We start from the raw sequence: 20,809 nt of genomic DNA on the forward strand, positions 1-20,809 counted from the left end.
CATACAGCCACTGTAGTGGTCTAGCACCCCACTGAAGACACTATCTACACTGGCAGGAGAGCTTCTCTTGCCAGCAAAAAGTATTCCATCTTCCCTACAGGCAGGAAAATTCTTCCATCTGCCTAGTGCTGTCTACAGCGGGTGTTAGGTAGGTTTAACTGTCACTTGGTGTCTGGATTTTTCCCATCCCTGAGTGACATAATTATACTGACCTATTTCCTAGTGTAGACCAGGCCTAAGTATCTGACTTTGGGTGTTTAAATAGAAAACAAATAGAAACAAACACTAAGTAAAATATTTACCTTCTTTTTCATCTACTTCTCTCCTATCTCACCCTTAGATAAAGTGCATTATTAACAGATTATTCCTGTTCTCTAAATGGCTCTCTTAAGAACCAATCATTCGGTCATATGAATTTACAACAACAAAAATATGAGTGGTCTAAAGAACAGAGGTCTCCTCCTACATTGTCTTCAGGGCTGTTTTCAAAATACAATGGATTCACCTTAGGTTGAAAGGAAAACTCATTCTCCTTGAGAAATTTCACTTCAGAAATCTGCAAATGTTTAATATCTAATGAGAACAAGCCAAATCCTTCTTTCAGTCACTGTGGTGCAAACCCAGAATAGCTCCAATAAAGTTTGTGGACTTATACTGATGCAAACCCAAAGTTATGGCAGTGTAACTGACAGCTGAATTTGGTCCAATGTGTTTTGTTCTTGTTAAGTTACAACAGCCTTATGTGTAAATAGATCTACTTTTTTCTAAAAATGTTTAAAAGAAACCCAAACCCTCTTTCTTCTGATAATGGAAATGGTGATAATACATTATGCCTTAGGAGTACTGTAATGGGTTAGTCTTTGTCCTTGTAGGTGTGACCAAAACCAGTCCTACAAAATGCCCAAAGGAGATCACCAAAGAGATGCCATCTTCAGTAGAGGAAAGCAATATACTTATCTTGCAGCAGAAGAGTAAGTATGAAACAAAACCAATGACAGCATCAAAGCTAGTGGAAAGAATTACATTCAAATTCAGATCTGGCACTCTCTAAAAGTCTGTTTATAAATGGCTCAGCTGAGAGGTTTTCCTCCATCCTGGGAACAGAATTTTACAAAGTAGGATTTTTCTTCTAGATTGCAACAAAGAAAACAGAACCCATGGAAAATTAATCAGAATTTCTGTGTTTGGGGAAAGTAAAGTCTATCTATTTTGTAGTTTTCTATAGCATCTATCACTTCAGTATCACAAGCAGCACTTGACAGTTAAACTCTGTATGGCAGAATCCAAAGCGATTTTACCAGAGGAGGAAAGAGTAAACAAATCAATGGCCATTTCAAAACTGCATTATTAATTCAGCTGACCACAAGCATTGAAGTTAATGATTTTTGTAATAAGAGATTTACACTTATTGGTGCTTATTTAGCATCATTCATCTGAGGAAGCTGCGCTGAATTTGACTGCTGTCTCTGAGAAAGGGCTGCTGCCTGCATCCATGTGTCATCCACATTTATGTCATAAGAACCTCAAAGGGGGCATCATCTGACCAAAAAGTGAGTGGTATTAGCCAAAACTCATGGTAAACAGCAACATATCTCTCCAAACAGGAGAAGACTGAGGCTTGGTCTATATAACCAATGTATGTCGGTATAACTACATAGCTCAGGAGCGTGGAAAAGCCATGCTGACAGACATGGTTCTATCAACCTGGCCCCCAGCGCAGACAATGCTATGTTGACAGGAGCACTTCTCTTGTCAACAAAGCTACTGCCTTTCGGGGAGACAGAATACCTATGCTGATGGGAGAAGCTCTCCTGTCCATATAGGTAGGAACTTCACTAAGCACTGCAGTGGTACTGCTGCAGTGCTGCAAGTGTAGAGAAGCCCTTAGTCATGCTGCATGAAAGTGAGTCTACATAAATTGGCACCAGGAGAGACTAACCCTAAGCAAAACTAATGTGAGAGTTTTGCTTTGACACATAAAGGCTTTAATTATTTGGGTCCCGACTACTTGAGAGGCTAACTTGCCACTGGTGTGATAGGAATGCAGTTGGTACCTTCTAAGATCCTGGACATAACATCCCCCTCCTGGGTCTGTGGAACTTGCTCCCCATCTTGGCTTATCAAAGTCACCAGATTTGGTGACTTTTACCTTATGCTGCAAGATGCACCTGTTTTCCCCACATTTCACCTGAAGAGCAGAGAAGGATGAAAGGTGGTGTGTATGGGGGGCGGGAATTCCCAAGGTCTGCCCCAAACAGCTTGATCCCCTAAAAGGAAAAGTCAGCTAGCCTAGTCTCAGCACTCATTCTGAGTCAAATGTACCTACATCTGGCCATGGTGACTCAGCTTGATCTAGCTGCAATGAAAGTAGCATAAAATGAAGCATCACAGTTATGAAGTAGATTATAGTGGGGGTGAGGAGGTGAAGAGGACTAGTAGTTAGGCTCAAAGAGAAGGAAAAATAAAGAAGGACACTCTCCAGGTCCACTTGGAGCATTCAGGCTATGAATACTGCAGAGAAGATGAGTGCAACTGTGGTACTAAAAACTGAGTCAATGGCAGAGAAGGCCAGATTCACTTTTCTGTCTATAGAGTCTGGAAAGAAGGGGTAGTATCAATGGAGATGGGATAACAGGCAGGGAATCAATAGAAGCATCAACCTTTAGAGCCGGGGTAGGCAACCTATGGCACGGGTGCCAAAGGCAGCACGCGAGCTGATTTTCAGTGGCACTCACACTGCCTGGGTCCTGGCCACCACTCTGGGGGTTCTGCATTTTAACTTAATTTTAAATTAAGCTTCTTAAGCATTTTAAAAACCTTATTTACTTTACATACAACAATAGTTTAGTTATATATTATAGACTTATAGAGACAGACCTTCTAAAAATGTTAGAATGTATTACTGGTACACAAAACCTTCAATCAGAGTGACTAAATGAAGACTCGGCACACCACTTCTGAAAGTTTGCCGACCCCTGCTTTAGAGTGATACCTGGGGGGAGACAGGGTAACAGCCACAGCGTGAGAATTGTGAGAAGTGCATGGGGAGATGGAGCTGGGGGTCAGAGGAGACCGAGAGGGAGCAGTGGAGAAGACTCTGGCCTTGGTAACTTGAAATTGAGATTGGGGAAAAAGATCTCCAGAATCAGAGACTACTGGCAGCTGCTGGAGGAAGGGTGTGTGGCTTCCCTGAGCAGAGGTTGCTAGACACAGAAGCAAAGCCAGTAGAGCCATCTCAGATCCTGGCATGACTGTGCAGCTGCAGGGAAACTGCTGTGCAGAGCTGCAAGGAAACACAGCAAACTGTTGGTTTGTGTGACAAGGCAGGCAACATGTCACCAGCTAGGTGAGAGTGCTCTGTCAGAAGGAGGTGAGAGAGTTAACAGAACCTTCCAGAATGACACCTTGAGAGCCGGGAAATCTTGCTGGTTCCAGAAGGCTGAAGGCCCCCCAACTACCTCTGCAAGCAGGAAGCTCAGACACAAAGCTGGCTGCTCTAGTTTCCACACCCACTCTGTCTGTTCTTTTCCATATCCAACTTCTTAGTCTTTCTTTTCCTTCCTTTTCTATTGCTATTTTCCCCCCGCCTCCAGCAGAAACAGTAGGACAGAACAGGGGAACCAAAGTGAGTATTCCATACTTCTAAATAGAAAGAAGCATTAGAACTGGAAGGAAGAAGGAGAACTAACAAGGGCTTATAAAGACAGATAAAAAAAAAATCTCAATTCTTGTGTCTTCCAGCTTCTTTAAATCACTATAGTCCCAACTGTCTTGAATCCCTGTCATAGACTAGGAAAAGACAGATGTATGTCTACATATACTGTTAAGCCCATGGTCCCCAAACACAATGTAACTCAAATTCCCACACTCTAACCACACAGTCATTGTGCTTAGTGTGTCATGGAACATGATACAAGTTAGGAAGTTGTATGTGCACAGTTTACAGTCTTATCTCTTTTCTGAAGTTGATTACTGGCTTTATAAATCATTACTCCGTGTGTCTCTGGCATTCGCTTTAACATGGTAGATGTTGGACAGAGATCCCAGTGTTCTTTGCCTGAAGGGAGTCAACTAATAAAAATGGGATGCATTTCTTATATAGCTTTTCCATTATAGGAATGCTCTCTTCAGGGATTGGGGTGCATTCTATAAATGGTGGTTCTTTGGAGACCAATATTTGAGGCAATGATTGCATTTTCCTAGTTGTTGAAATGGTCACGCTTTAGGCCAGGACATTAGCTAGTCAGTTACAATGGGGAGGTTGGCAGGAACCAGAGACTTAGGTAAGTATGTGTAGCTACCAACTGGAGTGGGTTGAAGCTAAGAACAAATGTTGTGTCAAATTTTGCAGAAAAGTTTTGGCCAATTCTTTTTCTGTTGTTCTCTAGTCCTCAAAGGAGTTGTTTAACATGAAATTCTGAAGGTCCAAAATCCCTACAAATGAGTGTAAGTCTCATTCAGTGGGCAGGTTGTACAGTGTCCAGCGAATGAGGTTACTGTTCAATAGCTATTTTTATCTTTGATGTTCACCGTGTGATGCTTCATACTCTGTATATCATCCAACCACTGGAGGATTACTCACTGCCTGGTGGTTCAAGAGCTCAACATATTAACAGTTTTATTTTTTTTAAAGGCACAGAATAGTTCATTTGTGTTCTCATATAAGCCTCTTGAAATTACAGCATTCACATTTATCAGAAAACATTTGTGCTAAATGCATTCACTTATCGAAAAATTCATCTTGTTTTTCATTTTGCAACAGAGCTGCAGGTATTGGAATCCTTGTGGTGGTTCTTGCAGTTTTATTGATCATTGGCTGCTGGTATTACAAAAGGCGATGTGGCTATAAAAACCTTCGGGTAAGTGTGGCCACTCATGTCCTGGTACACCACCATTATTATTACAGTAGTGCCCAGGGGACACCACCAAGGTCAGGGCACCATTGAACGAGGCACTGTACAAACACATAATATGAGATAGCGTTTAAAATAAGACAGAAGGGGTGGGGAGCAGGAAACCAAGGCACAGAGAAGTGAAGTGGCTTGTCAAAAACAAAACAAAAAAACCACCACCCATACGCAACACGTAATCAGTGGCAGAGCCAGGAGTAAAACTCTGTCCTGCAGACTCTCAGTCCAGTACCTTTTCAATTACATCATGCTGCCATAAATATATATCGAATGCCCCAAATCTGCTAAGCACTTTAAGCCAAATCAGAGACTTAGTCTCTCCCTTTAATAGTTTACATTTAACAACAAATGGAGTGGGGATAGGGAAGAGGAGGACAACGGTTACAATTACACGCTTATGTGTTTAATATAATGGTTGTACATGTGCACTGTGTTGTCTGTTTATATAAAAGGTAACTTGCAAAGGAAAATGAATATCTGCCCTTTTGTGCTTCTTTACGATGTATAAAGAAAATCTAAAAAGGTACTTGTTGAGAGTGTCAAAGATATTATATTTGGAGTTCTGTCTTCTCTTAGTTGAATGGGATAGTAGTTTTGAACCCTTAACAATGAGAGCTTTTCTCCAAAATATTTTACTTAAATAGTTGTGTACAACCTGAATAAAACACTCCTCTCAATTAATTAGAAGTTGTACGTCCTTGTGATATCATAATCCTATTACCTCTCCCCTCCAGTGGGGCATAGTGTCTTCCAGAGTAAACATGACCTGAATTTCTACAGTGTTAAAAACCCACCTTCGGAAATCAAAACACTTTTCAGACTATACAACACAGAAAATGCACAAAGTAACTTTTCCTCTTTAAAAAAGTGTTATGAAAATATAAATATGATGTTTGTGCTGTTTGTTGGGGGAGAAATTGGACAGAGGAAAGTGACTATGCAGGACTGAAATAGGAAAGGAAGAAGAGAGGTGAGAGAAAGGAATGATTTAAAAAAGTGGTGGGGACATCAGAGGGAGAGGCATAACAGCTGGAGGAGAACAGGATCCAACAACAGTGAATGGGGGAATTGGAGACAGGTGGAAATTAGTACACCTTTATCCTCATTTTTTATCATCCCATGATTGGATGTCTCTGAAGAGAGAGCCTGGATTGCATTAGCAGTGACAAAGTAACAAAGCTTGCACAATGCCTGCTGGCATTATGTCCACATTCTTATTGACTTTCACACTTTAAGTGATACATTTATAGTCATACTCAAGGTTTCTTTTTCTGTCACTCTCACCTTTCCTTATTCTCTATCATAGAGTAAAAGCTCACATGCTGGCACTATGAGAAGAGTGGCAGGTGAAGATGCCCCACTGGATTGCAAAGCACTTTTACAGGAGTACAGCAACTTTAATTCTGTGGTAAGCTGAAGTCCAAGGTTTCATTTACTTACAACATTTATTGAACGCTGCAGTTAGTCAGTGAGATGACCATTGGTGAAGAAATAATGCCGCACTCTTACCTCTGTTTGATGGCATCTTCTCTGGATTTGCATTATCTAAGCTGGGTCTGCATCTTCCACATGTTGACCCAATGTGTTAAGGAAAGTACTCTAACATAATTCTTGTAGTGAAAGTGATTTCTGAAATCTAGTATTAATAGCTTGCCTTTTAAAAATTCTCTTTTTCCTCCTTGACTTTAATGCTACTCTGATTTAGTTGCAACATGATCATTCCTATTTGATCTACTAGCTGTAATAAAATGGATATATGCTACAATATCCTGCAATAGCATCGTCTTCATGTCAACAACTCTACCATTTTTATGGTGCGTGGGAGTCCCTAATCTGATATTGATTGTTTGTGTGCTTCTGACATGCAGTACCAAAATCCACATACTAGCTATTTATCATAGCACTATTTGGGGTCCTCAGCATCAATCAGCACAGAAAGATGCGTTATTGTAACCAATAAATGCAAATCCCCCAAAATAGTTCAGCTTCCAGAAAGTGAATATGAATAGTTAAATATAAATATATTGAGTTATGATGGTGTGTAATTAATTTGAAGAAAGGAGAAATGGTAATGAAATAATTTATGGTCAATATGCAGTAAATATGCTGCTAAATGTTGTTAATTTTGTAGTAAGGTATGTACTTACATCTGCCAAGACACTAATGTTTTATTATAAGCTACCTGAAATATCAGTAAACATCTTCCTCCCCCACCCCCTCGAAAAAAACCTATCCTTTCAGTACTGAACATTTATTCTTTGATAGCAGCTGCATGGACAAATGTCTCATCACAAAATGAACTCAATCAATGCTCAACCAAGAAAGAAATGCCAATTTTTAAAAATATATATTCACAATCAGTTGGTTCAGCTGTTCTAAACTACAGTATTATTTAAGGACAACCAAGTAAACTGATGTGAAATTCTTTAAGAGGAATACAGAACTGGCTAAAAGATAATACATCCTTACCCAGATATAACGCTGTCCTCGGGAGCCAAAAAAATCTTACCGTATTATAGGTGAAACCGCGTTACATTGAACTTGCTTTGATCTGCCAGAGCACGCAGCCCTGCCCCCCTGGAGTGCTGCTTTATCATGTTCTTTCTGAATTCGTGTTATATCGGGTTGCATTATATCGGGGTAGAGGTGTATTTCAGATTTAGTGTATTTTTGTTACTACAGGTACCTGATGCTCCACCAGCATATGACAAAGTCTCTGCAGATCCATTGCCACCACCTTACTCACCATGATGTTGAGTCAGTCTTAAACTCCAGGAATACAAATTGATTCTCTTTGTGCTTTTGCTTAAACTCATGTGCAAACCTAGCATTCTTTATGGGTAAACTGTAATAATAAAGTATACATTTCCATGAATAGTTGCTGACAGTTGTTATTGCCTGGTTCACTTTACCTTTCATCCACAGCATGTTCTTGTGATACTTAGATGAAGTTGAACATGTTTTGGCTTTAACTTTTCATTCCGTTGGTCAGATTAATTCTACATAAAAGCAGATCACAAAACTGGCTATATTATAGTCCCCATATTTCTACCAAGAATACTGATATGCTGAAGCATATCAACCAGTGTGAGAAGGGGGAGGTCTTTTCTCTCCTCTCTCTTTTTTATTTGGGGGATGGGTGGGTGGGGAGAGAAGGAATTTCAGATAAAGGTTTAAATTAAAAAAAAAAAGGGGGGGCAGCTAGAGTTGTTTTACTCCATCTAGTATTGCAACCACCAGCCATTTCTCTTACAAGCATTTCTTAAAAGCACATTAGCCATACAGACTCAGTAGAAGCCAGAACACACACACAATTGACGAAATATTTTTTTCTGGGTTTTATCCCCACCTCAGTTTCTGCATCTGTGTCAGATGCAGCTCCTCATGAAATTTAAAATATGAATGAGGCAAGATAGATATAACTTATTTACTTTAAGCAGTAATTCCTATCTTACTCCATACCTGTCACTATGGTATGATCACCATTGCACTTCTCTGTCGGAATTCTTACCAGAGAGGAGGATTAAATAAGCATAAAGTTTGAAATCGTGTCATAAACAGATAGTTAAGGGTTAATGTCTCTCTTACCTGTAAAGGGTTAATAAAGAGGGACCCAAACACCTGACCAGAGGACCAATCAGGAAACAAAATACTTTCAAATCTGGGTGGAGGGAAGCCTTTGTTTGTGGGTTTTGGGTTTGTGCGTTGTTCTCTCTGGGTCCTGCACGGGACTAGAGGTGCAACCAGGTTTCTGCCAATCTCCCTACTACAGTCTCTTATCTATTCAGAAGAGTAAGTAAGTACAAAGACGGTCATAGTCTTTTAACTTGTTTTTCTTATTTCCAAATATGTACCTGCTGGAAGTAGCTTAAATTGTGTTTCTGCTGGAGAAAGCTTCTTTCTATTGTCTATAAGCTTAAAAACCCTGTATATTTACCATCCTGATTAGAGAGACAGTTTTTATGTTTTTTCCTTCTTTATTAAAGTTTTCCTCTTTTTTTCTAGAATCTAATTGATTTTTTTGGTTATCTTTTGTAAGACTCCAGGGAAGGGAGTCTGCACTCACCAGGAATTGGTGGGAGAAAGGAAAGGGAGGAGGGAAGAAAAACCTGCTCTCTGCGTTTATCTCTGTATCTCTCTCCGAGGAAGAAGGGAGGGGGAAGGGGTGATTCAAGGAGTTGAATCACAGTGGTCTCCTAGTGTACCCAGGGCAGGAAAGAGCTGGGAGGAAGAAAAGGAGGATGAAGGGAAATGGTTCATTCCCCTTTGTTGTGAGACTCAAGGAATCTGGGTCTTGGGGGTCCCCAGGGAAAGGTTTGGGGAGACCAGAGTTTATCAGGTACTCAGAATCCTGATTGGTGGCAGCCTATCAGATCTAAGCTGGTAATTAAGCTTAGGGGAATTCATGCTAGTACCCATATTTTGGACGCTAAGGTCCAGATTTGGGAATTATACTATGACATCCCCGGAGAGAGATACAGAGATAAATGCAGAGAGCAGGTTTTTCTTCCCTCCTCCCTTTCCTTTCTCCCACCAATTCCCTGGTGAGTGCAGACTCCCTTCCCTGGAGTCTTACAAAAGATAACCAAAAAAAAATCAATTAGATTCTAGAAAAAAGAGGAAAACTTTAATAAAGAAGGAAAAAACATAAAAACTGTCTCTCTAATCGAGATGGTAAATATACAGGGTTTTTTAGTTTATAGACAATAGAAAGAAGCTTTCTCCAGCAGAAACACAATTTAAGCTACTCCCAGCAGGTACACATCTGCAAATAAAGAAAAACACGTTAAAAGACTATGACCGTCTTTGTACTTACTTACTATTCTGAATAGATAAGAGACTGTAGTAGGGAGATTGGCAGAAACCTGGTTGCACCTCTAGTCCCGTGCAGGACCCAGAGAGAACAACGCACAAACCCAAAACCCACAAACAAAGGCTTCCCTCCACCCAGATTTGAAAGTATCTTGTTTCCTGATGGTCCTCTGGTCAGGTGTTTGGGTCCCTGTTTGTTAACCCTTTACAGGTAAAAGAGACATTAACCCTTAACTATCTGTTTATGACAGAAGTCTTACCAGAGAGGAGGATTAAATAAGCATGAAGTTTGAAATAAATACCATCTTGTCTGTAGAAATCAGTTTTGAGACAAATGAGGTATTATGGGAAAACCTCATTCAGCACAGGGAGTTATGGCAGCTCATATTCCATGAAAAATACAAAGGACTTCAGTCTTCAGCACTGTCAATCTTCTACCTTTCACGTACACTAACTTCAACAGAAAATAAATGTATTAAGAGCTCTTCACACACACACACACACGTTTAACTAAGAGTTATGACAGTTTTAAGAAACCATCTTTTTATGATGTCCTTGTCTCTAGCTAATTCACTGCTAAGCACAGTCTAGAGCTGGGGTCGGCAACCTTTCAGACGTGGTGGGCTGTCTTCATTTATTCACTCTAATTTAAGGCTTCGCATGCCGGTAAAACATTTTAACATTTTTAGAAGGTCTTTCTCTGTAAGTCTATAAACTATTGTTGTATGTAAAGTAAACAAGTTTTTAAAAAATGTTTAAGAAGCTTCATTTAAAATTAAACTAAAATGCAGATCTTATCAGTTTAGTGCAGTGGTTCTTAACCTGGGGTACACACACTCCCTGGGGCAGGGCCGGTGCAAGGATAATTTGTGCTCTAGGTGAAACTTCCACCTTGTACCCCCCCCTTGCACATCAGTTCATTGAAGGGCAAATCCCAACGAGCCTTTATAGACCCCAGAGGCCAGACGTGTCTAGGGGCAGCTCCCCAGACCAGCACCCTCTGAACTCCCCTGGAGAGTGCACAGCCCACCCTCAATGAGCCCTCTCCACCTCACCCCGGTGGCCCCCGCCCCGAGTCTGCTCACTGGCTTTGCCAGGCTTGGGCCACTGCAGCAGCTCAGCAGGGAGGAGCTACCTTCCAGAGGCACCGAAGAGCCAGAGCATCCCACTTGCAGTGGCAGCGAGCCCCAGCCATGGAGGAGCCGGTGCAGTGCAGGGGGGCAGCAGCCCTGCAAAGGCAGCGGCACATCTAGTGGGGAGCAGCCATGCCTCCCACCCCTCCTCCCCAGGCTACGGCCCGGTGCCCCCCCTCAGAGGCTCCTGCAGGCTGCAATGGATGTATGTGGGCGCCAGCCCCCATGCTCCCCCTATCTCCCCCCTTGCCTAAGGTTACCATATTTCAACAATCAAAAAAGAGGGGAGAGCCCTGCCCTAACCCTGCCCCCATCCACTCCCTCCCACTTCCCACCCTGACTGCTCCCGTCAGAACCCCCAACTCTGTCTGCTCCTTGTCCCCTGACTGCCCTCTCCTGGGACCCGTGCCCCTAACTGACCCCCAGAACCCCACCCCTTACCTGTCCCCTGACTGCCCCAACCCTTATCCACACCCCCACGCTCAGACAGACCCCCGGGACTCTCACGCCTCATCCAACCACTCCCCTCCCCCTTAACAGGACCCCCAGAACTCCCGACCCATCCAACCCTCCCCCTGCTCCTTGTCTGCCCCCTGGGACTCCCCTTACCATGCCCATGCCGATCAGATGCTGGCTCCACGTGGAGGCAAAACACACTGCTGGGCTGCTGCGTGCACAGCCCCTCCCCTACAGAGTGCTGAGGCAGTGGGAGGAGGGAGCTGTGGGAGGGGCAGCGGCGGCAGCGGCTCACAGTTCCAGGAGCCACAGAACCTGAGCACGGTGAGGGGGGAGCTGCCCGGGCTGATCTTTGCTTTAGAGTTAGGCAAGGAAAAGTGGTCAGACAAAAGGATAAAATAAGATAGCATGGATATGGAATTGACAGTTTTGCCATTAGTCAAACAAGCATCATTTTGTTCATGGCCACGCACATATATTGTGCTTCTGTGCAGAAGATGACGACTATGTATTAGCAACTTGGAATGCATTAGCTGGTGCATAGCTTTGCCCCCTTGTTGGTGAACCACATTTCCTTGGGCAATGTAGTAGCATGGGGTACCTGGACTGCACCTTTTAACATTATCTTGAGCACTAGATAGATACCCTGTACTTGGGGAAAGGATCACTACACTTTAGTCTGGCTCTGTATCTGCCTAGTCCTGAGAACTCCCAAGTTATTGCTTTTTGTTAGGTGGAGCACTTGGTTTCCATTGCTATTAGTCATTAAACTATTCTAATTATCTAATGTGATGGGGCAAGGCCAGATGGCTACAGTAAAGTACTGGGAAACAGGTATGTTAGCCCCAGGCTAAACAAATCCCTAGGACCCTGGTAACCAAATGGCAGTTGCTCCAGGTTAATCAAGGCACCTAGGGCCAATTAAGATCTTTCCAGAAGGCAGTAGAGATAGCTACTTTAATTAGAACACCTGTAGCCAATCAAGGCAGGCTAATCAGGGCACCTTGGTTTAAAAAAGAGCTCACTCCAGTCAGGCAGGGAGGAGCTAGAGGAGAAGGAGTGTGTGTGAGGAGCTGAGAGCAAGAAGCTGAGAGTAGAGAGTGTGCTGCTGGAGGATTGAGGAGGACAAGTGTTATCAGACACCAGGAGGAAGGTCCTGTGGTGAGGATAAAGAAGGTGTTTGGACTAGGCTATGGGGAAGTAGCCCAGGGAGTTGTAGCTGTCATGCAGCTGGTACAGGAGGCACTATAGACAGCTGTGATCCACAGGGCCCTGGGCTGGAACCCGGAGTAGAGGGTGGGCCCAGGTTCCCTCCCAACTCCTGATCAGACACAGGAGGAGCTGACCCAGACTGTGGGTTCCACAAGAGGGGAAGATCACTGAGGTGAACAAATCCGCCAATAAGCGCAGGACCCACTAAGGTAGAGGAGGAACTTTGTCACACTAAGGAGCCAGGATTGTTTATTCTAATCCAATGTACTCAAATAAATTTAAAAAAATGGTAGAAGGTTGTAAATAAGGATTAAGAACAAATCAATATCTGGGCTTTTTTTTCCTTAAGCTTGAGGACATGCTATACATTGTATGTCTTACGTTCATCTACTGCTGCTTATCTACCACATATCACCACTGCTTATGACAATAGAAACAACTTGCTATGGAAGTTATGAGGTCACAGAAAAGGGAAGATTATGGTATGCAAATATCCTTAGCAAGAAAATGAGGCAAGAAACACAGAACACAAGGGGCCAAATGGTTCCACTTCTCATCAAAGCTCAAAAATCTGGCTTTGGGTGGAATATTTTGCCCCTTAGCCTGCTGGATTGGCATGGAATAGCTGCACTGGTGCTCTAGTGGTAGATCCAAATGAGGTTCCTATACACAATATACATTGGTTGTCACCTACTGCAGCACAGACTTATCTAGTGGCTACACCTGCAGCCCTCCAGTCTGTCGCAAAGAAAAGTATACAGAGCCCAAGGGACATAGAGACTTCCCAGCACACACCCTGCTCTCAGCACAGTATAGCTATTCTGCTTGTATTCTGGTTTTGTATAAAAACAGAAGCTAGGGCAGCACATGTGACTTCACATAGTGGTTGATTAGTTTCTAAAATGTTTGGGAGGTTTTCTACTCTAGGAGGTGCCGGCTTTCATTCTTTTACACAGCAAAACTGAGCAAAATTGAAGGACATGTAATCTGATCTTATGAGGCCTTGCCAAAGAAAAGCAAAGGGAAAAAAACCTTTCTCGCCTTTTTTCAATGTCACCATATGTCTACTGGATGCTGCTGGCAGACACAGTGCTGTAGCGCTACACAGCAGCTTCTCCTTCCCTTCCCTTCCGGATGGCAGACAGTACAGTAGGACTGATAGCCGTCATCGTTGTCCCATGAGTGCTCCTGGCTGGCCTCGGTGAGGTCAGCCGGGGGCACCTGGGCAAAAATCGGAATGACTCCTGGTCATTCTCTTCTTTAAGCTTTGTCTAATGGAGATTCACTCCTGCCTGGAATAGCATGGGAACTGGAGGCTGCCCTCCCTTCCCCCCTTTGATCTCTGCTTGCAGAGGCAAAAAAGTCAGTGCTGTTTCTTATTCAAGCATTCTTTATTACTTCAGCACACAAATGGGAGGATAACTGCCATGGTAGCCCAGGAGGGGTGGGGGAGGAGGGAAGCAAAGGGTGGGATTGTTGCAGGGGCACCCTCTAGAATGGCATGCAGCTCATCATTTCTGTGGGATGTCTGGGGCTCTGACCCAGAGTGGCTGTTTGCCTCTCTGGTTCTTAAGTAGGCTTGCCTGATATTCTAGGCAGGATTGACTCTCCCTTTAGACAAAACTTAAAGACGAGAATAACCTGGGGAGTCATTTCAATTTTTGTCCATGCGCCCCTGACCGATCTCACCGAGGCTGGCCAAAAGCACCCATGACAGCAGCAGATGGCACAGTATGACTGGTAACCGTCATTGTCAACTTGCAAGGCAGTAGATGGTACAGAAGAGCTGGTAACCATCTCTGCTAACTTGCAAAAGGCAAGGGGATGCTGCTGTGTAGCACTGCAGTACTGCATCTGTTAGCAATATCCAGTAGACATACGGTGACAGTGAAAAAAGGCTGAACGGGCTCCATGGTTGCTGTGCTATGGCGTCTGCCTGGGCAATCCAGAGAAAAGGGCGCGAAATGATTGTCTGCCGTTGCTTTCATGGAGGGAGGATTGACTGACAACATTTACCCAGAATCACCTGCGACACTGTTTTTGCCCCATCGTGCACTGGTATATCAACCCAGAATTCCAATGGGCAGGGGAGACTGCGGGACGTATGGGAGAGCTACCCACAGTGCAACGCTCTGGAAATCGATGTTTGCCTCGGTACATGGACGCACACCGCCGAATGAATGTGCTTAATGTGGCCGCGTGCACTCGACTTTGTACAATCTATTTCAAAAAAATCAGTTTCTGTAAAATCGGAATAATCCCATAGTGTAGACATACCCTTTGAAGCTCAGAATGTGCTTTAACATATCCTCTCCCAGAAGTACACCCACAGGTGTTTACCTGTTCTAAGGGCCATGTAGTAAGTGTAGATTATAACACCCAGACACTTTGCACAGGATTCTAACACACTATTTCTATTTACTTAATCACATGGAAAATACACAGCTTGGAATAAAATTTTTAAACCCTATATGCAATTCCCTGCCTCAGTTTCCTCAACACACCAGGCCATTCTATGGGCCTGGATCAGGGTCACTTGGGGTCATCCAACAGCCTTCTATTCCAATGCACAAAATCAGAGCCTTTGTCCCCCCTGCCTCCCCCCACCCCAAGTTAAATAACCTGGCCTTGGCCAATTCATCCCCTTCCTTTCTCTTGCCCAAATCAGGATTGGTTCTAGGCACCAGCAAAGCAAGCATGTGCTTGGGGCAGCACAATTCCACATTTTCTTTTTCGCTGCTTAGGGCAGCAAAAAACCTAGAGCCGGCCCTGGCCCAAATGTCCTGTGGTCTGGCACCCAGTGATTTCTTTTAGAACCTTTTATTTTTGTCATCTGTCTCTTTGGCGACCTTCAGTAACTTTCCACTCCTAACTCCCATTCTCCTTAACACCAACTTGGCCAAACTGGTTTCCCAACTCGGGCACCCTACTTAATGTAACAATGCTGTCATCAGAACATAGTTTTAAAGTTACGTGTTCCCCATTGTCCTCAGTCTAGTGAGTACCTGCTGTAGGTCCTGTCGAACAGGATGGATACACATAGGAAGAGGTTTCCTATGATTAGGAAATTTAATGACAACAATTTCATAATAACAGCTAGAATTCTCTCTCTCTCTCACACACACACACACACACACACACACACACACACGTCAGGCTTGTGTACACCCCTCCACACCCTCCAAATCAGGCTTGTGTACTCCTTGCCACCAGCAACCAGTTTGGTATACAGAATGTGAAGGAACAGAAGTTCGACACCATGTAGAGTCAAGCACAAGGGTTTATTACGCACAGCACTGGTGGAGTGTCACTTCGCTTATTAGGCTCAGTGAGACGCTGCTAAACAATTGATTACAATAGATTATACAGGGTGCCAATGGGCAGAGAGAAGCGATGGGCTGGGAGATTCCGAGCCCCTGGATAGGATCTAGCAGCAAGACAAAATTAGCACAATAAGCCAATAGTCTAAAAGATTACATAATGACTCTGCCCATAGCTCAGGTTAACATGTTTGCTAACACGCAGGTGTTATCCCTCAAAATTCTCCTTTTGCAATGTGTAAGTTAAATCCTGATTTCAGGTCCATAGAAATGACGGTGGCTCTTTCCAGACAGGTTAAAATATAGGTACAGTCTTGAAGGGACTTAAAACAAAAAAGAACAATAAACAGTACACAGCAATGACAATCGTGTATGGTTTACCAATGCGTTCCTGCAAACTAGGATTGGCATCTGTGAGGGACGGATGCCATACCTCTTGCTGTCATATTAGGCCTCTCCCTGAACCCTGGTCGGCTTAAGGCGAGTGTGTATAGTTATCTCCTCCTGAACCAGGGAGCAGATTTTAAGGCCCCTCTCAGTGAGTTATGTGCCTATAACTCATTATATGCCTCCCATTTACTGCTCTCCACCTGGAGTTATGCTGTCTCAGCTTATTTTATGTATAGTTGAACAAACAAGGTTGTTTCCTGCTTATTCCAGCTTTTCTTTAGCCATGTATTGTCCATTGTCAACTAGGCCTCATGCCTCAGACCAGGCGTGGAGTTTGGGTCTATCTGATCAAGATCTTACATACATATTATTGGGATTTTGGCCCTTCAGAGTGTATTAAACTTTCAGTAATAACATGAACAATGCCTAAAAATTACCTAAACGCAACATTCAAAATTATAGTAATAAACCTGCTGGTGATATCAGATCTAGCGAGGATCCACCTCTCTACCAAATTTTGTGTAAGTGGATAGTAGTTCTGCAAATACTACTTGGCACTGAAAGGACAGGGGCAGGGAATCTAATGGGACCAGAGCTGAGACAGATGCTGCAGATGTCTGTGTCTGGAGAGACCTTTTTGATCAGTGGAGAAACCACAGAATCAGCTGAGTCTGGAGATGGAACAACAGCCACCTCCATGAGGAAGTCGACGGATGAACCTGCCCCTCCTTCTTCCTGCCCACGAGTGGAAGGATGTGGGAGAATCTCAGAAGGAGATATTTTAAAAATTTTCCTCTCTTTTAAGAGATGCAAGCTGGGATTCCCCACAGGCATGGCTGCTCCTTGTGATATGGGTGATATTGTTAAAGAGCTCACCTGAATTTTCTGCTCAGCATTGCCCTTTTTTTTTAATTAAAGGTCTGATAGAACGAATGGAAATCGTTTTCCCTCCCCCCCCCAGCACTGAATGGGTTTGGGGTAGCTAGACTTTTTCAGAAGAATTCAGTATTTTTCGTGGGCAGTAACTGACTAATGTATTCCCTTAAACTGGGAACAGCATTTTAGAGGTAGCAAAGTGAAACTTTGATAATTCTAATACAAAATGGCCTCTTCCTGCTCTCATTATTCACATGTAATTTTGTTTGTGGGGTATGCCCAAGAATGAATTTGGTCTGGGCACACACAAAGGCAATGGGATCAGGTGGTAGAGACACAAACCTGATAAGAGTGCATGTGAGCACAGACTTAATACTGGGGGGCAGTGCTTGTAAATGTTTTGTGGGTTGGTGCTGGAAATATAGAAACCTGATTTGATTTTGGTGGGGGAAGAGGGCATGTGAATTCACACAAACCTGATTGATGGGGCATGGGCAGGCTAATTACAAACTCTCTTAACTGGTGTGTGTTAAGGGGGTGCATGCAATCTTGATTAGTGGGCAGGAGGGCACCAATCTAGCCTCTTCCAACACAGCCATCTATTACACCAAACATCCAAACTGACACGTTTTCGGGGGGATAAGTAACCTGGTAGAAGAGGAAAAGGAGTCAGAGTTCAGGTGTGGTCCATGGTCTGGTAGAATGGAAAGACTAATGATCCTTCAGTAACTCTTTATTTTAATATGGAAGTACTGCAGACTGGAACACTGATTCATAAATATATTTAAGTGTGTTCCCAGATTGAAGCACTAACATCACTGGGATGGGTCACATACTTTGTCAGTCACATGCATGAGTACTCTCTGGAGTTGGGGCTTTAAGGCTGAACAATTACAGGGTTTTTTTTAAATTCTCTTTCTTGTTTTGGTTTGGTTAAATGGGTATTTAATACAAATCACTACCACTATAGGTTTCCATTTTGTATAAAATAATACTTTATTTATAAATAATACAAAACTATGATACATACATAAATAAGAGCAATACATAAGTAGTAGACTGACAAATATACTCTTACAAATCTTGTAAAATTATCTTAAAATATTTCTGCAGTGCAAAAATGGATTAAATAATAGCAACAGCTTTAAAAATTCCACTCCATCTCATTTTAAATCATGTATAAAATTTTAATTGATTTCACTTAGTATTTTTAAAAAAGGTTGGTATTTTAATTTCTAAACTTCTTTGTGAGTTTGTCCTATAGTTGAAAACTTTCTAAATCCACTTGGATCCTCTTGCCAGCACTGAGGCTGAATGGCGTCTCTGCTAGGAAATAATTGGTATCTCTTCACTTTCATCCTCTCAAGCTTTAGGTCCTTTCTTCATGGTCAGAGAGTCCCATTTCGCATCACGGCAACTAAACATGTCTCCAGATGCCCAGCTGGCTGATGAGTCTATCTTGGACTATCTGAATGGAACTCCCAACTCAGCTAGCTTGGCAGAGATTTTTTGCAAAAGGAGCATGAAATGTGTTGGAAGATTTCCTGGATTCTAATCTTGGCATTTTCCTTCAGGGACATTCATGGCTTGAGAATGTGTTGAGGCCACCTGAAATCTCTCTCTTCATTCTGCCATTACAGGAAAATTATCCACACCTCTTTGTTTGGAAGCTGTTCCAGTTCACACGTGTTATGCTGTGGTTATGTTGCATGTTAGGGTTCCAAGATTAGATTTGATCAGAGAAGCGTTGAACCACAGAAATATATACCAAACACATAATGTCAGCAATGTTTAAGGTCCCCATTCTTTCTTTTAAAATTACAATTGTCTGGTAATATTTTTGCATCAATATTCTTCATTTTACATTTTAAACACTGAGTAAATGAACAGAATATAATCACATAACATGTAATTTGTGCAGCTGAAATTGTGTAATACAGAGGCAATTAAATAATTCAAAGTCAAGTGTTATGGAGTGAATGCAAATTCTCACCCCAGGTTATGCAAACACTCTGCCTTTTTAAACTATGCTCTGAGGAGTGGGCCTTTGTTTGCTGATTACCAGTCACATGAAGTAAAGATGAAAGACCCAAACTATGTAAAGAAAAGACTGATCTATTCATGCATGTGCTTGGCTGAACTAAAGCTGTTATTAACTGGTAACCACAGAAAAAACCCTATCAGGGGTTTGAAGGATTGACTCTCCCACCAGAGCATTTGTGATCTCTGATAAATTGTAGGTATTTTATTGTTTCAATATGGTTTCTCTGTAATGCTTTCACATTATGAATAAACGTGCTTGCTTATAACAAGCTGTGTGGTAACTCATAACTATTGTCAATTACGTTGTTTGTAGCCTTCTGAAGAGAAAGCAAAGTGCAGCTCTGACCTGTTTAGGCAGTCAGACTTGCCGGGAATATCACAATGTAGGCAGGAATCTGTGTAACCTGGAAAACCCTGGTCAGAAGGGAAAGACACGTGGGTCTCTACCCAAGAGAGGTGACAGCTGAGAAACCAGGACCTTAGAGTGGAAGCTCTTGGTGGACCTTGGGAGGGAAAACAGGTGCAGTTGCCCTGAACTGTGGTAGTCCTTATCACCAGAAATAAGGATGAACCCCTGCCTCAAATCCATTAAACCTTAATTAAGCAAGTTACTTGAAAACATGCCTAATTTTAAGGAAACAAGTAGTTGTACTGAATTGAACATTTCTTGAGGATTCATCCCTTTATGACCCTGAAACATGTCCAGTAGGGACACATTTAGAGTAAATACAGAGGTTAATTGAGAAATGGGCCTGGTGGGCACTTTTAGCATATTGCCAGCATATTTGCATTGTTAATAGCGGACGGGTTTCTGGCACCATACTAATGTATGTAACAGATCTAAATTGAAAGTCTAATTTGTGCACTCATTATGAGGCTATGTACCAAAGCAAATTTTATGCAGATATCTACTGATAGGATCATGTCTCATAATCAGTTTTCCTGCAGACCAAAAGCCAGTCAAGCAAACAAACAGGAAAGAAGTTTAACAACATAAAAATCTGGGTATTATTTTCTCAGTGATTCTTTCACTGAGCTATTGAGATAAAAAGAAATGATGTAAGACTATCATACTATAGAAAGCTCGTGAGCACATACCGTAGAAAATCAAATATGTAAAGGTTGCTTTCTGATAAAAACTCTTATTTTCAGAGTGCACTGCCTCTACAGAGCCCTGCTGTAGAAATTGGATGTCTAGCCATGTAGCTACAGACTCTTTCAAAGCAGTAGTTAGGAGCACACACAATTTCACTGAACGAGACATTCCATGGAACAAGCTCCTCAGACTCCTCCTCAGTGAAGTCACTGCTAGCTAAACTCTTACAGCAGACTCTCTGGCAGCAATCTAATGCCCATCAGAAAAGGCTTACATATCAGCAGTCATGCTTGTACTCTGAGTGTTTTCCTCCCACAAAACCACACAGAACTCTCATGTACTTACATTCTCAGGGTGACATCCTGGCTCCAGAGGAACTTTGACATTGACTTCAATGGGGCCAGGATTTCATTCTCAGCCCAGGGACAATTGGGCTCAAGGGAATTTCATTTTGTTGAAAAATTTCTGACCAGTTCTACATCCCACTACAGACCGTATGGAGAGATAGACAACCGAGGTATTTAAGGATATAAAAGGGATTTCAGACTGTAACTGCAATGA

At 42.6% G+C, this 20,809-nt stretch overlaps 1 protein-coding gene and 1 long non-coding RNA gene across 5 annotated transcripts in view; one reads left to right on the top strand and one right to left on the bottom strand.

The window, feature by feature from the left end:
* Window positions 1–7,785, top strand: part of MLANA (melan-A) — a 33,874-nt gene extending 26,089 nt beyond the window's left edge. For all 4 annotated transcript variants that reach the window (XM_030567875.1, XM_030567876.1, XM_030567878.1 and 1 more), the window contains 4 exons: window positions 873–971; window positions 4,763–4,859; window positions 6,217–6,318; window positions 7,593–7,785. In XM_030567875.1, the coding sequence (XP_030423735.1) occupies window positions 873–971; window positions 4,763–4,859; window positions 6,217–6,318; window positions 7,593–7,661 (367 nt within the window). In that variant the 3' untranslated portion in view covers window positions 7,662–7,785. The remainder of the gene's footprint in view (window positions 1–872; window positions 972–4,762; window positions 4,860–6,216; window positions 6,319–7,592) is intronic.
* Window positions 7,786–9,637: 1,852 nt separating this feature from the next.
* On the bottom strand, window positions 9,638–11,532 carry LOC115653053. Its single transcript, XR_004000832.1, has 3 exons — window positions 11,465–11,532; window positions 9,983–10,176; window positions 9,638–9,675 (listed from the first exon to the last, which is right to left on the bottom strand). It is a non-coding gene; the product is annotated as an uncharacterized LOC115653053 (long non-coding RNA).
* Between the last annotated feature and the right edge of the window lie 9,277 nt (window positions 11,533–20,809).

The sequence above is a fragment of the Gopherus evgoodei genome, chromosome 6 (assembly GCF_007399415.2).
Source record: "Gopherus evgoodei ecotype Sinaloan lineage chromosome 6, rGopEvg1_v1.p, whole genome shotgun sequence".
NCBI classification, from domain to species: domain Eukaryota; kingdom Metazoa; phylum Chordata; order Testudines; family Testudinidae; genus Gopherus; species Gopherus evgoodei.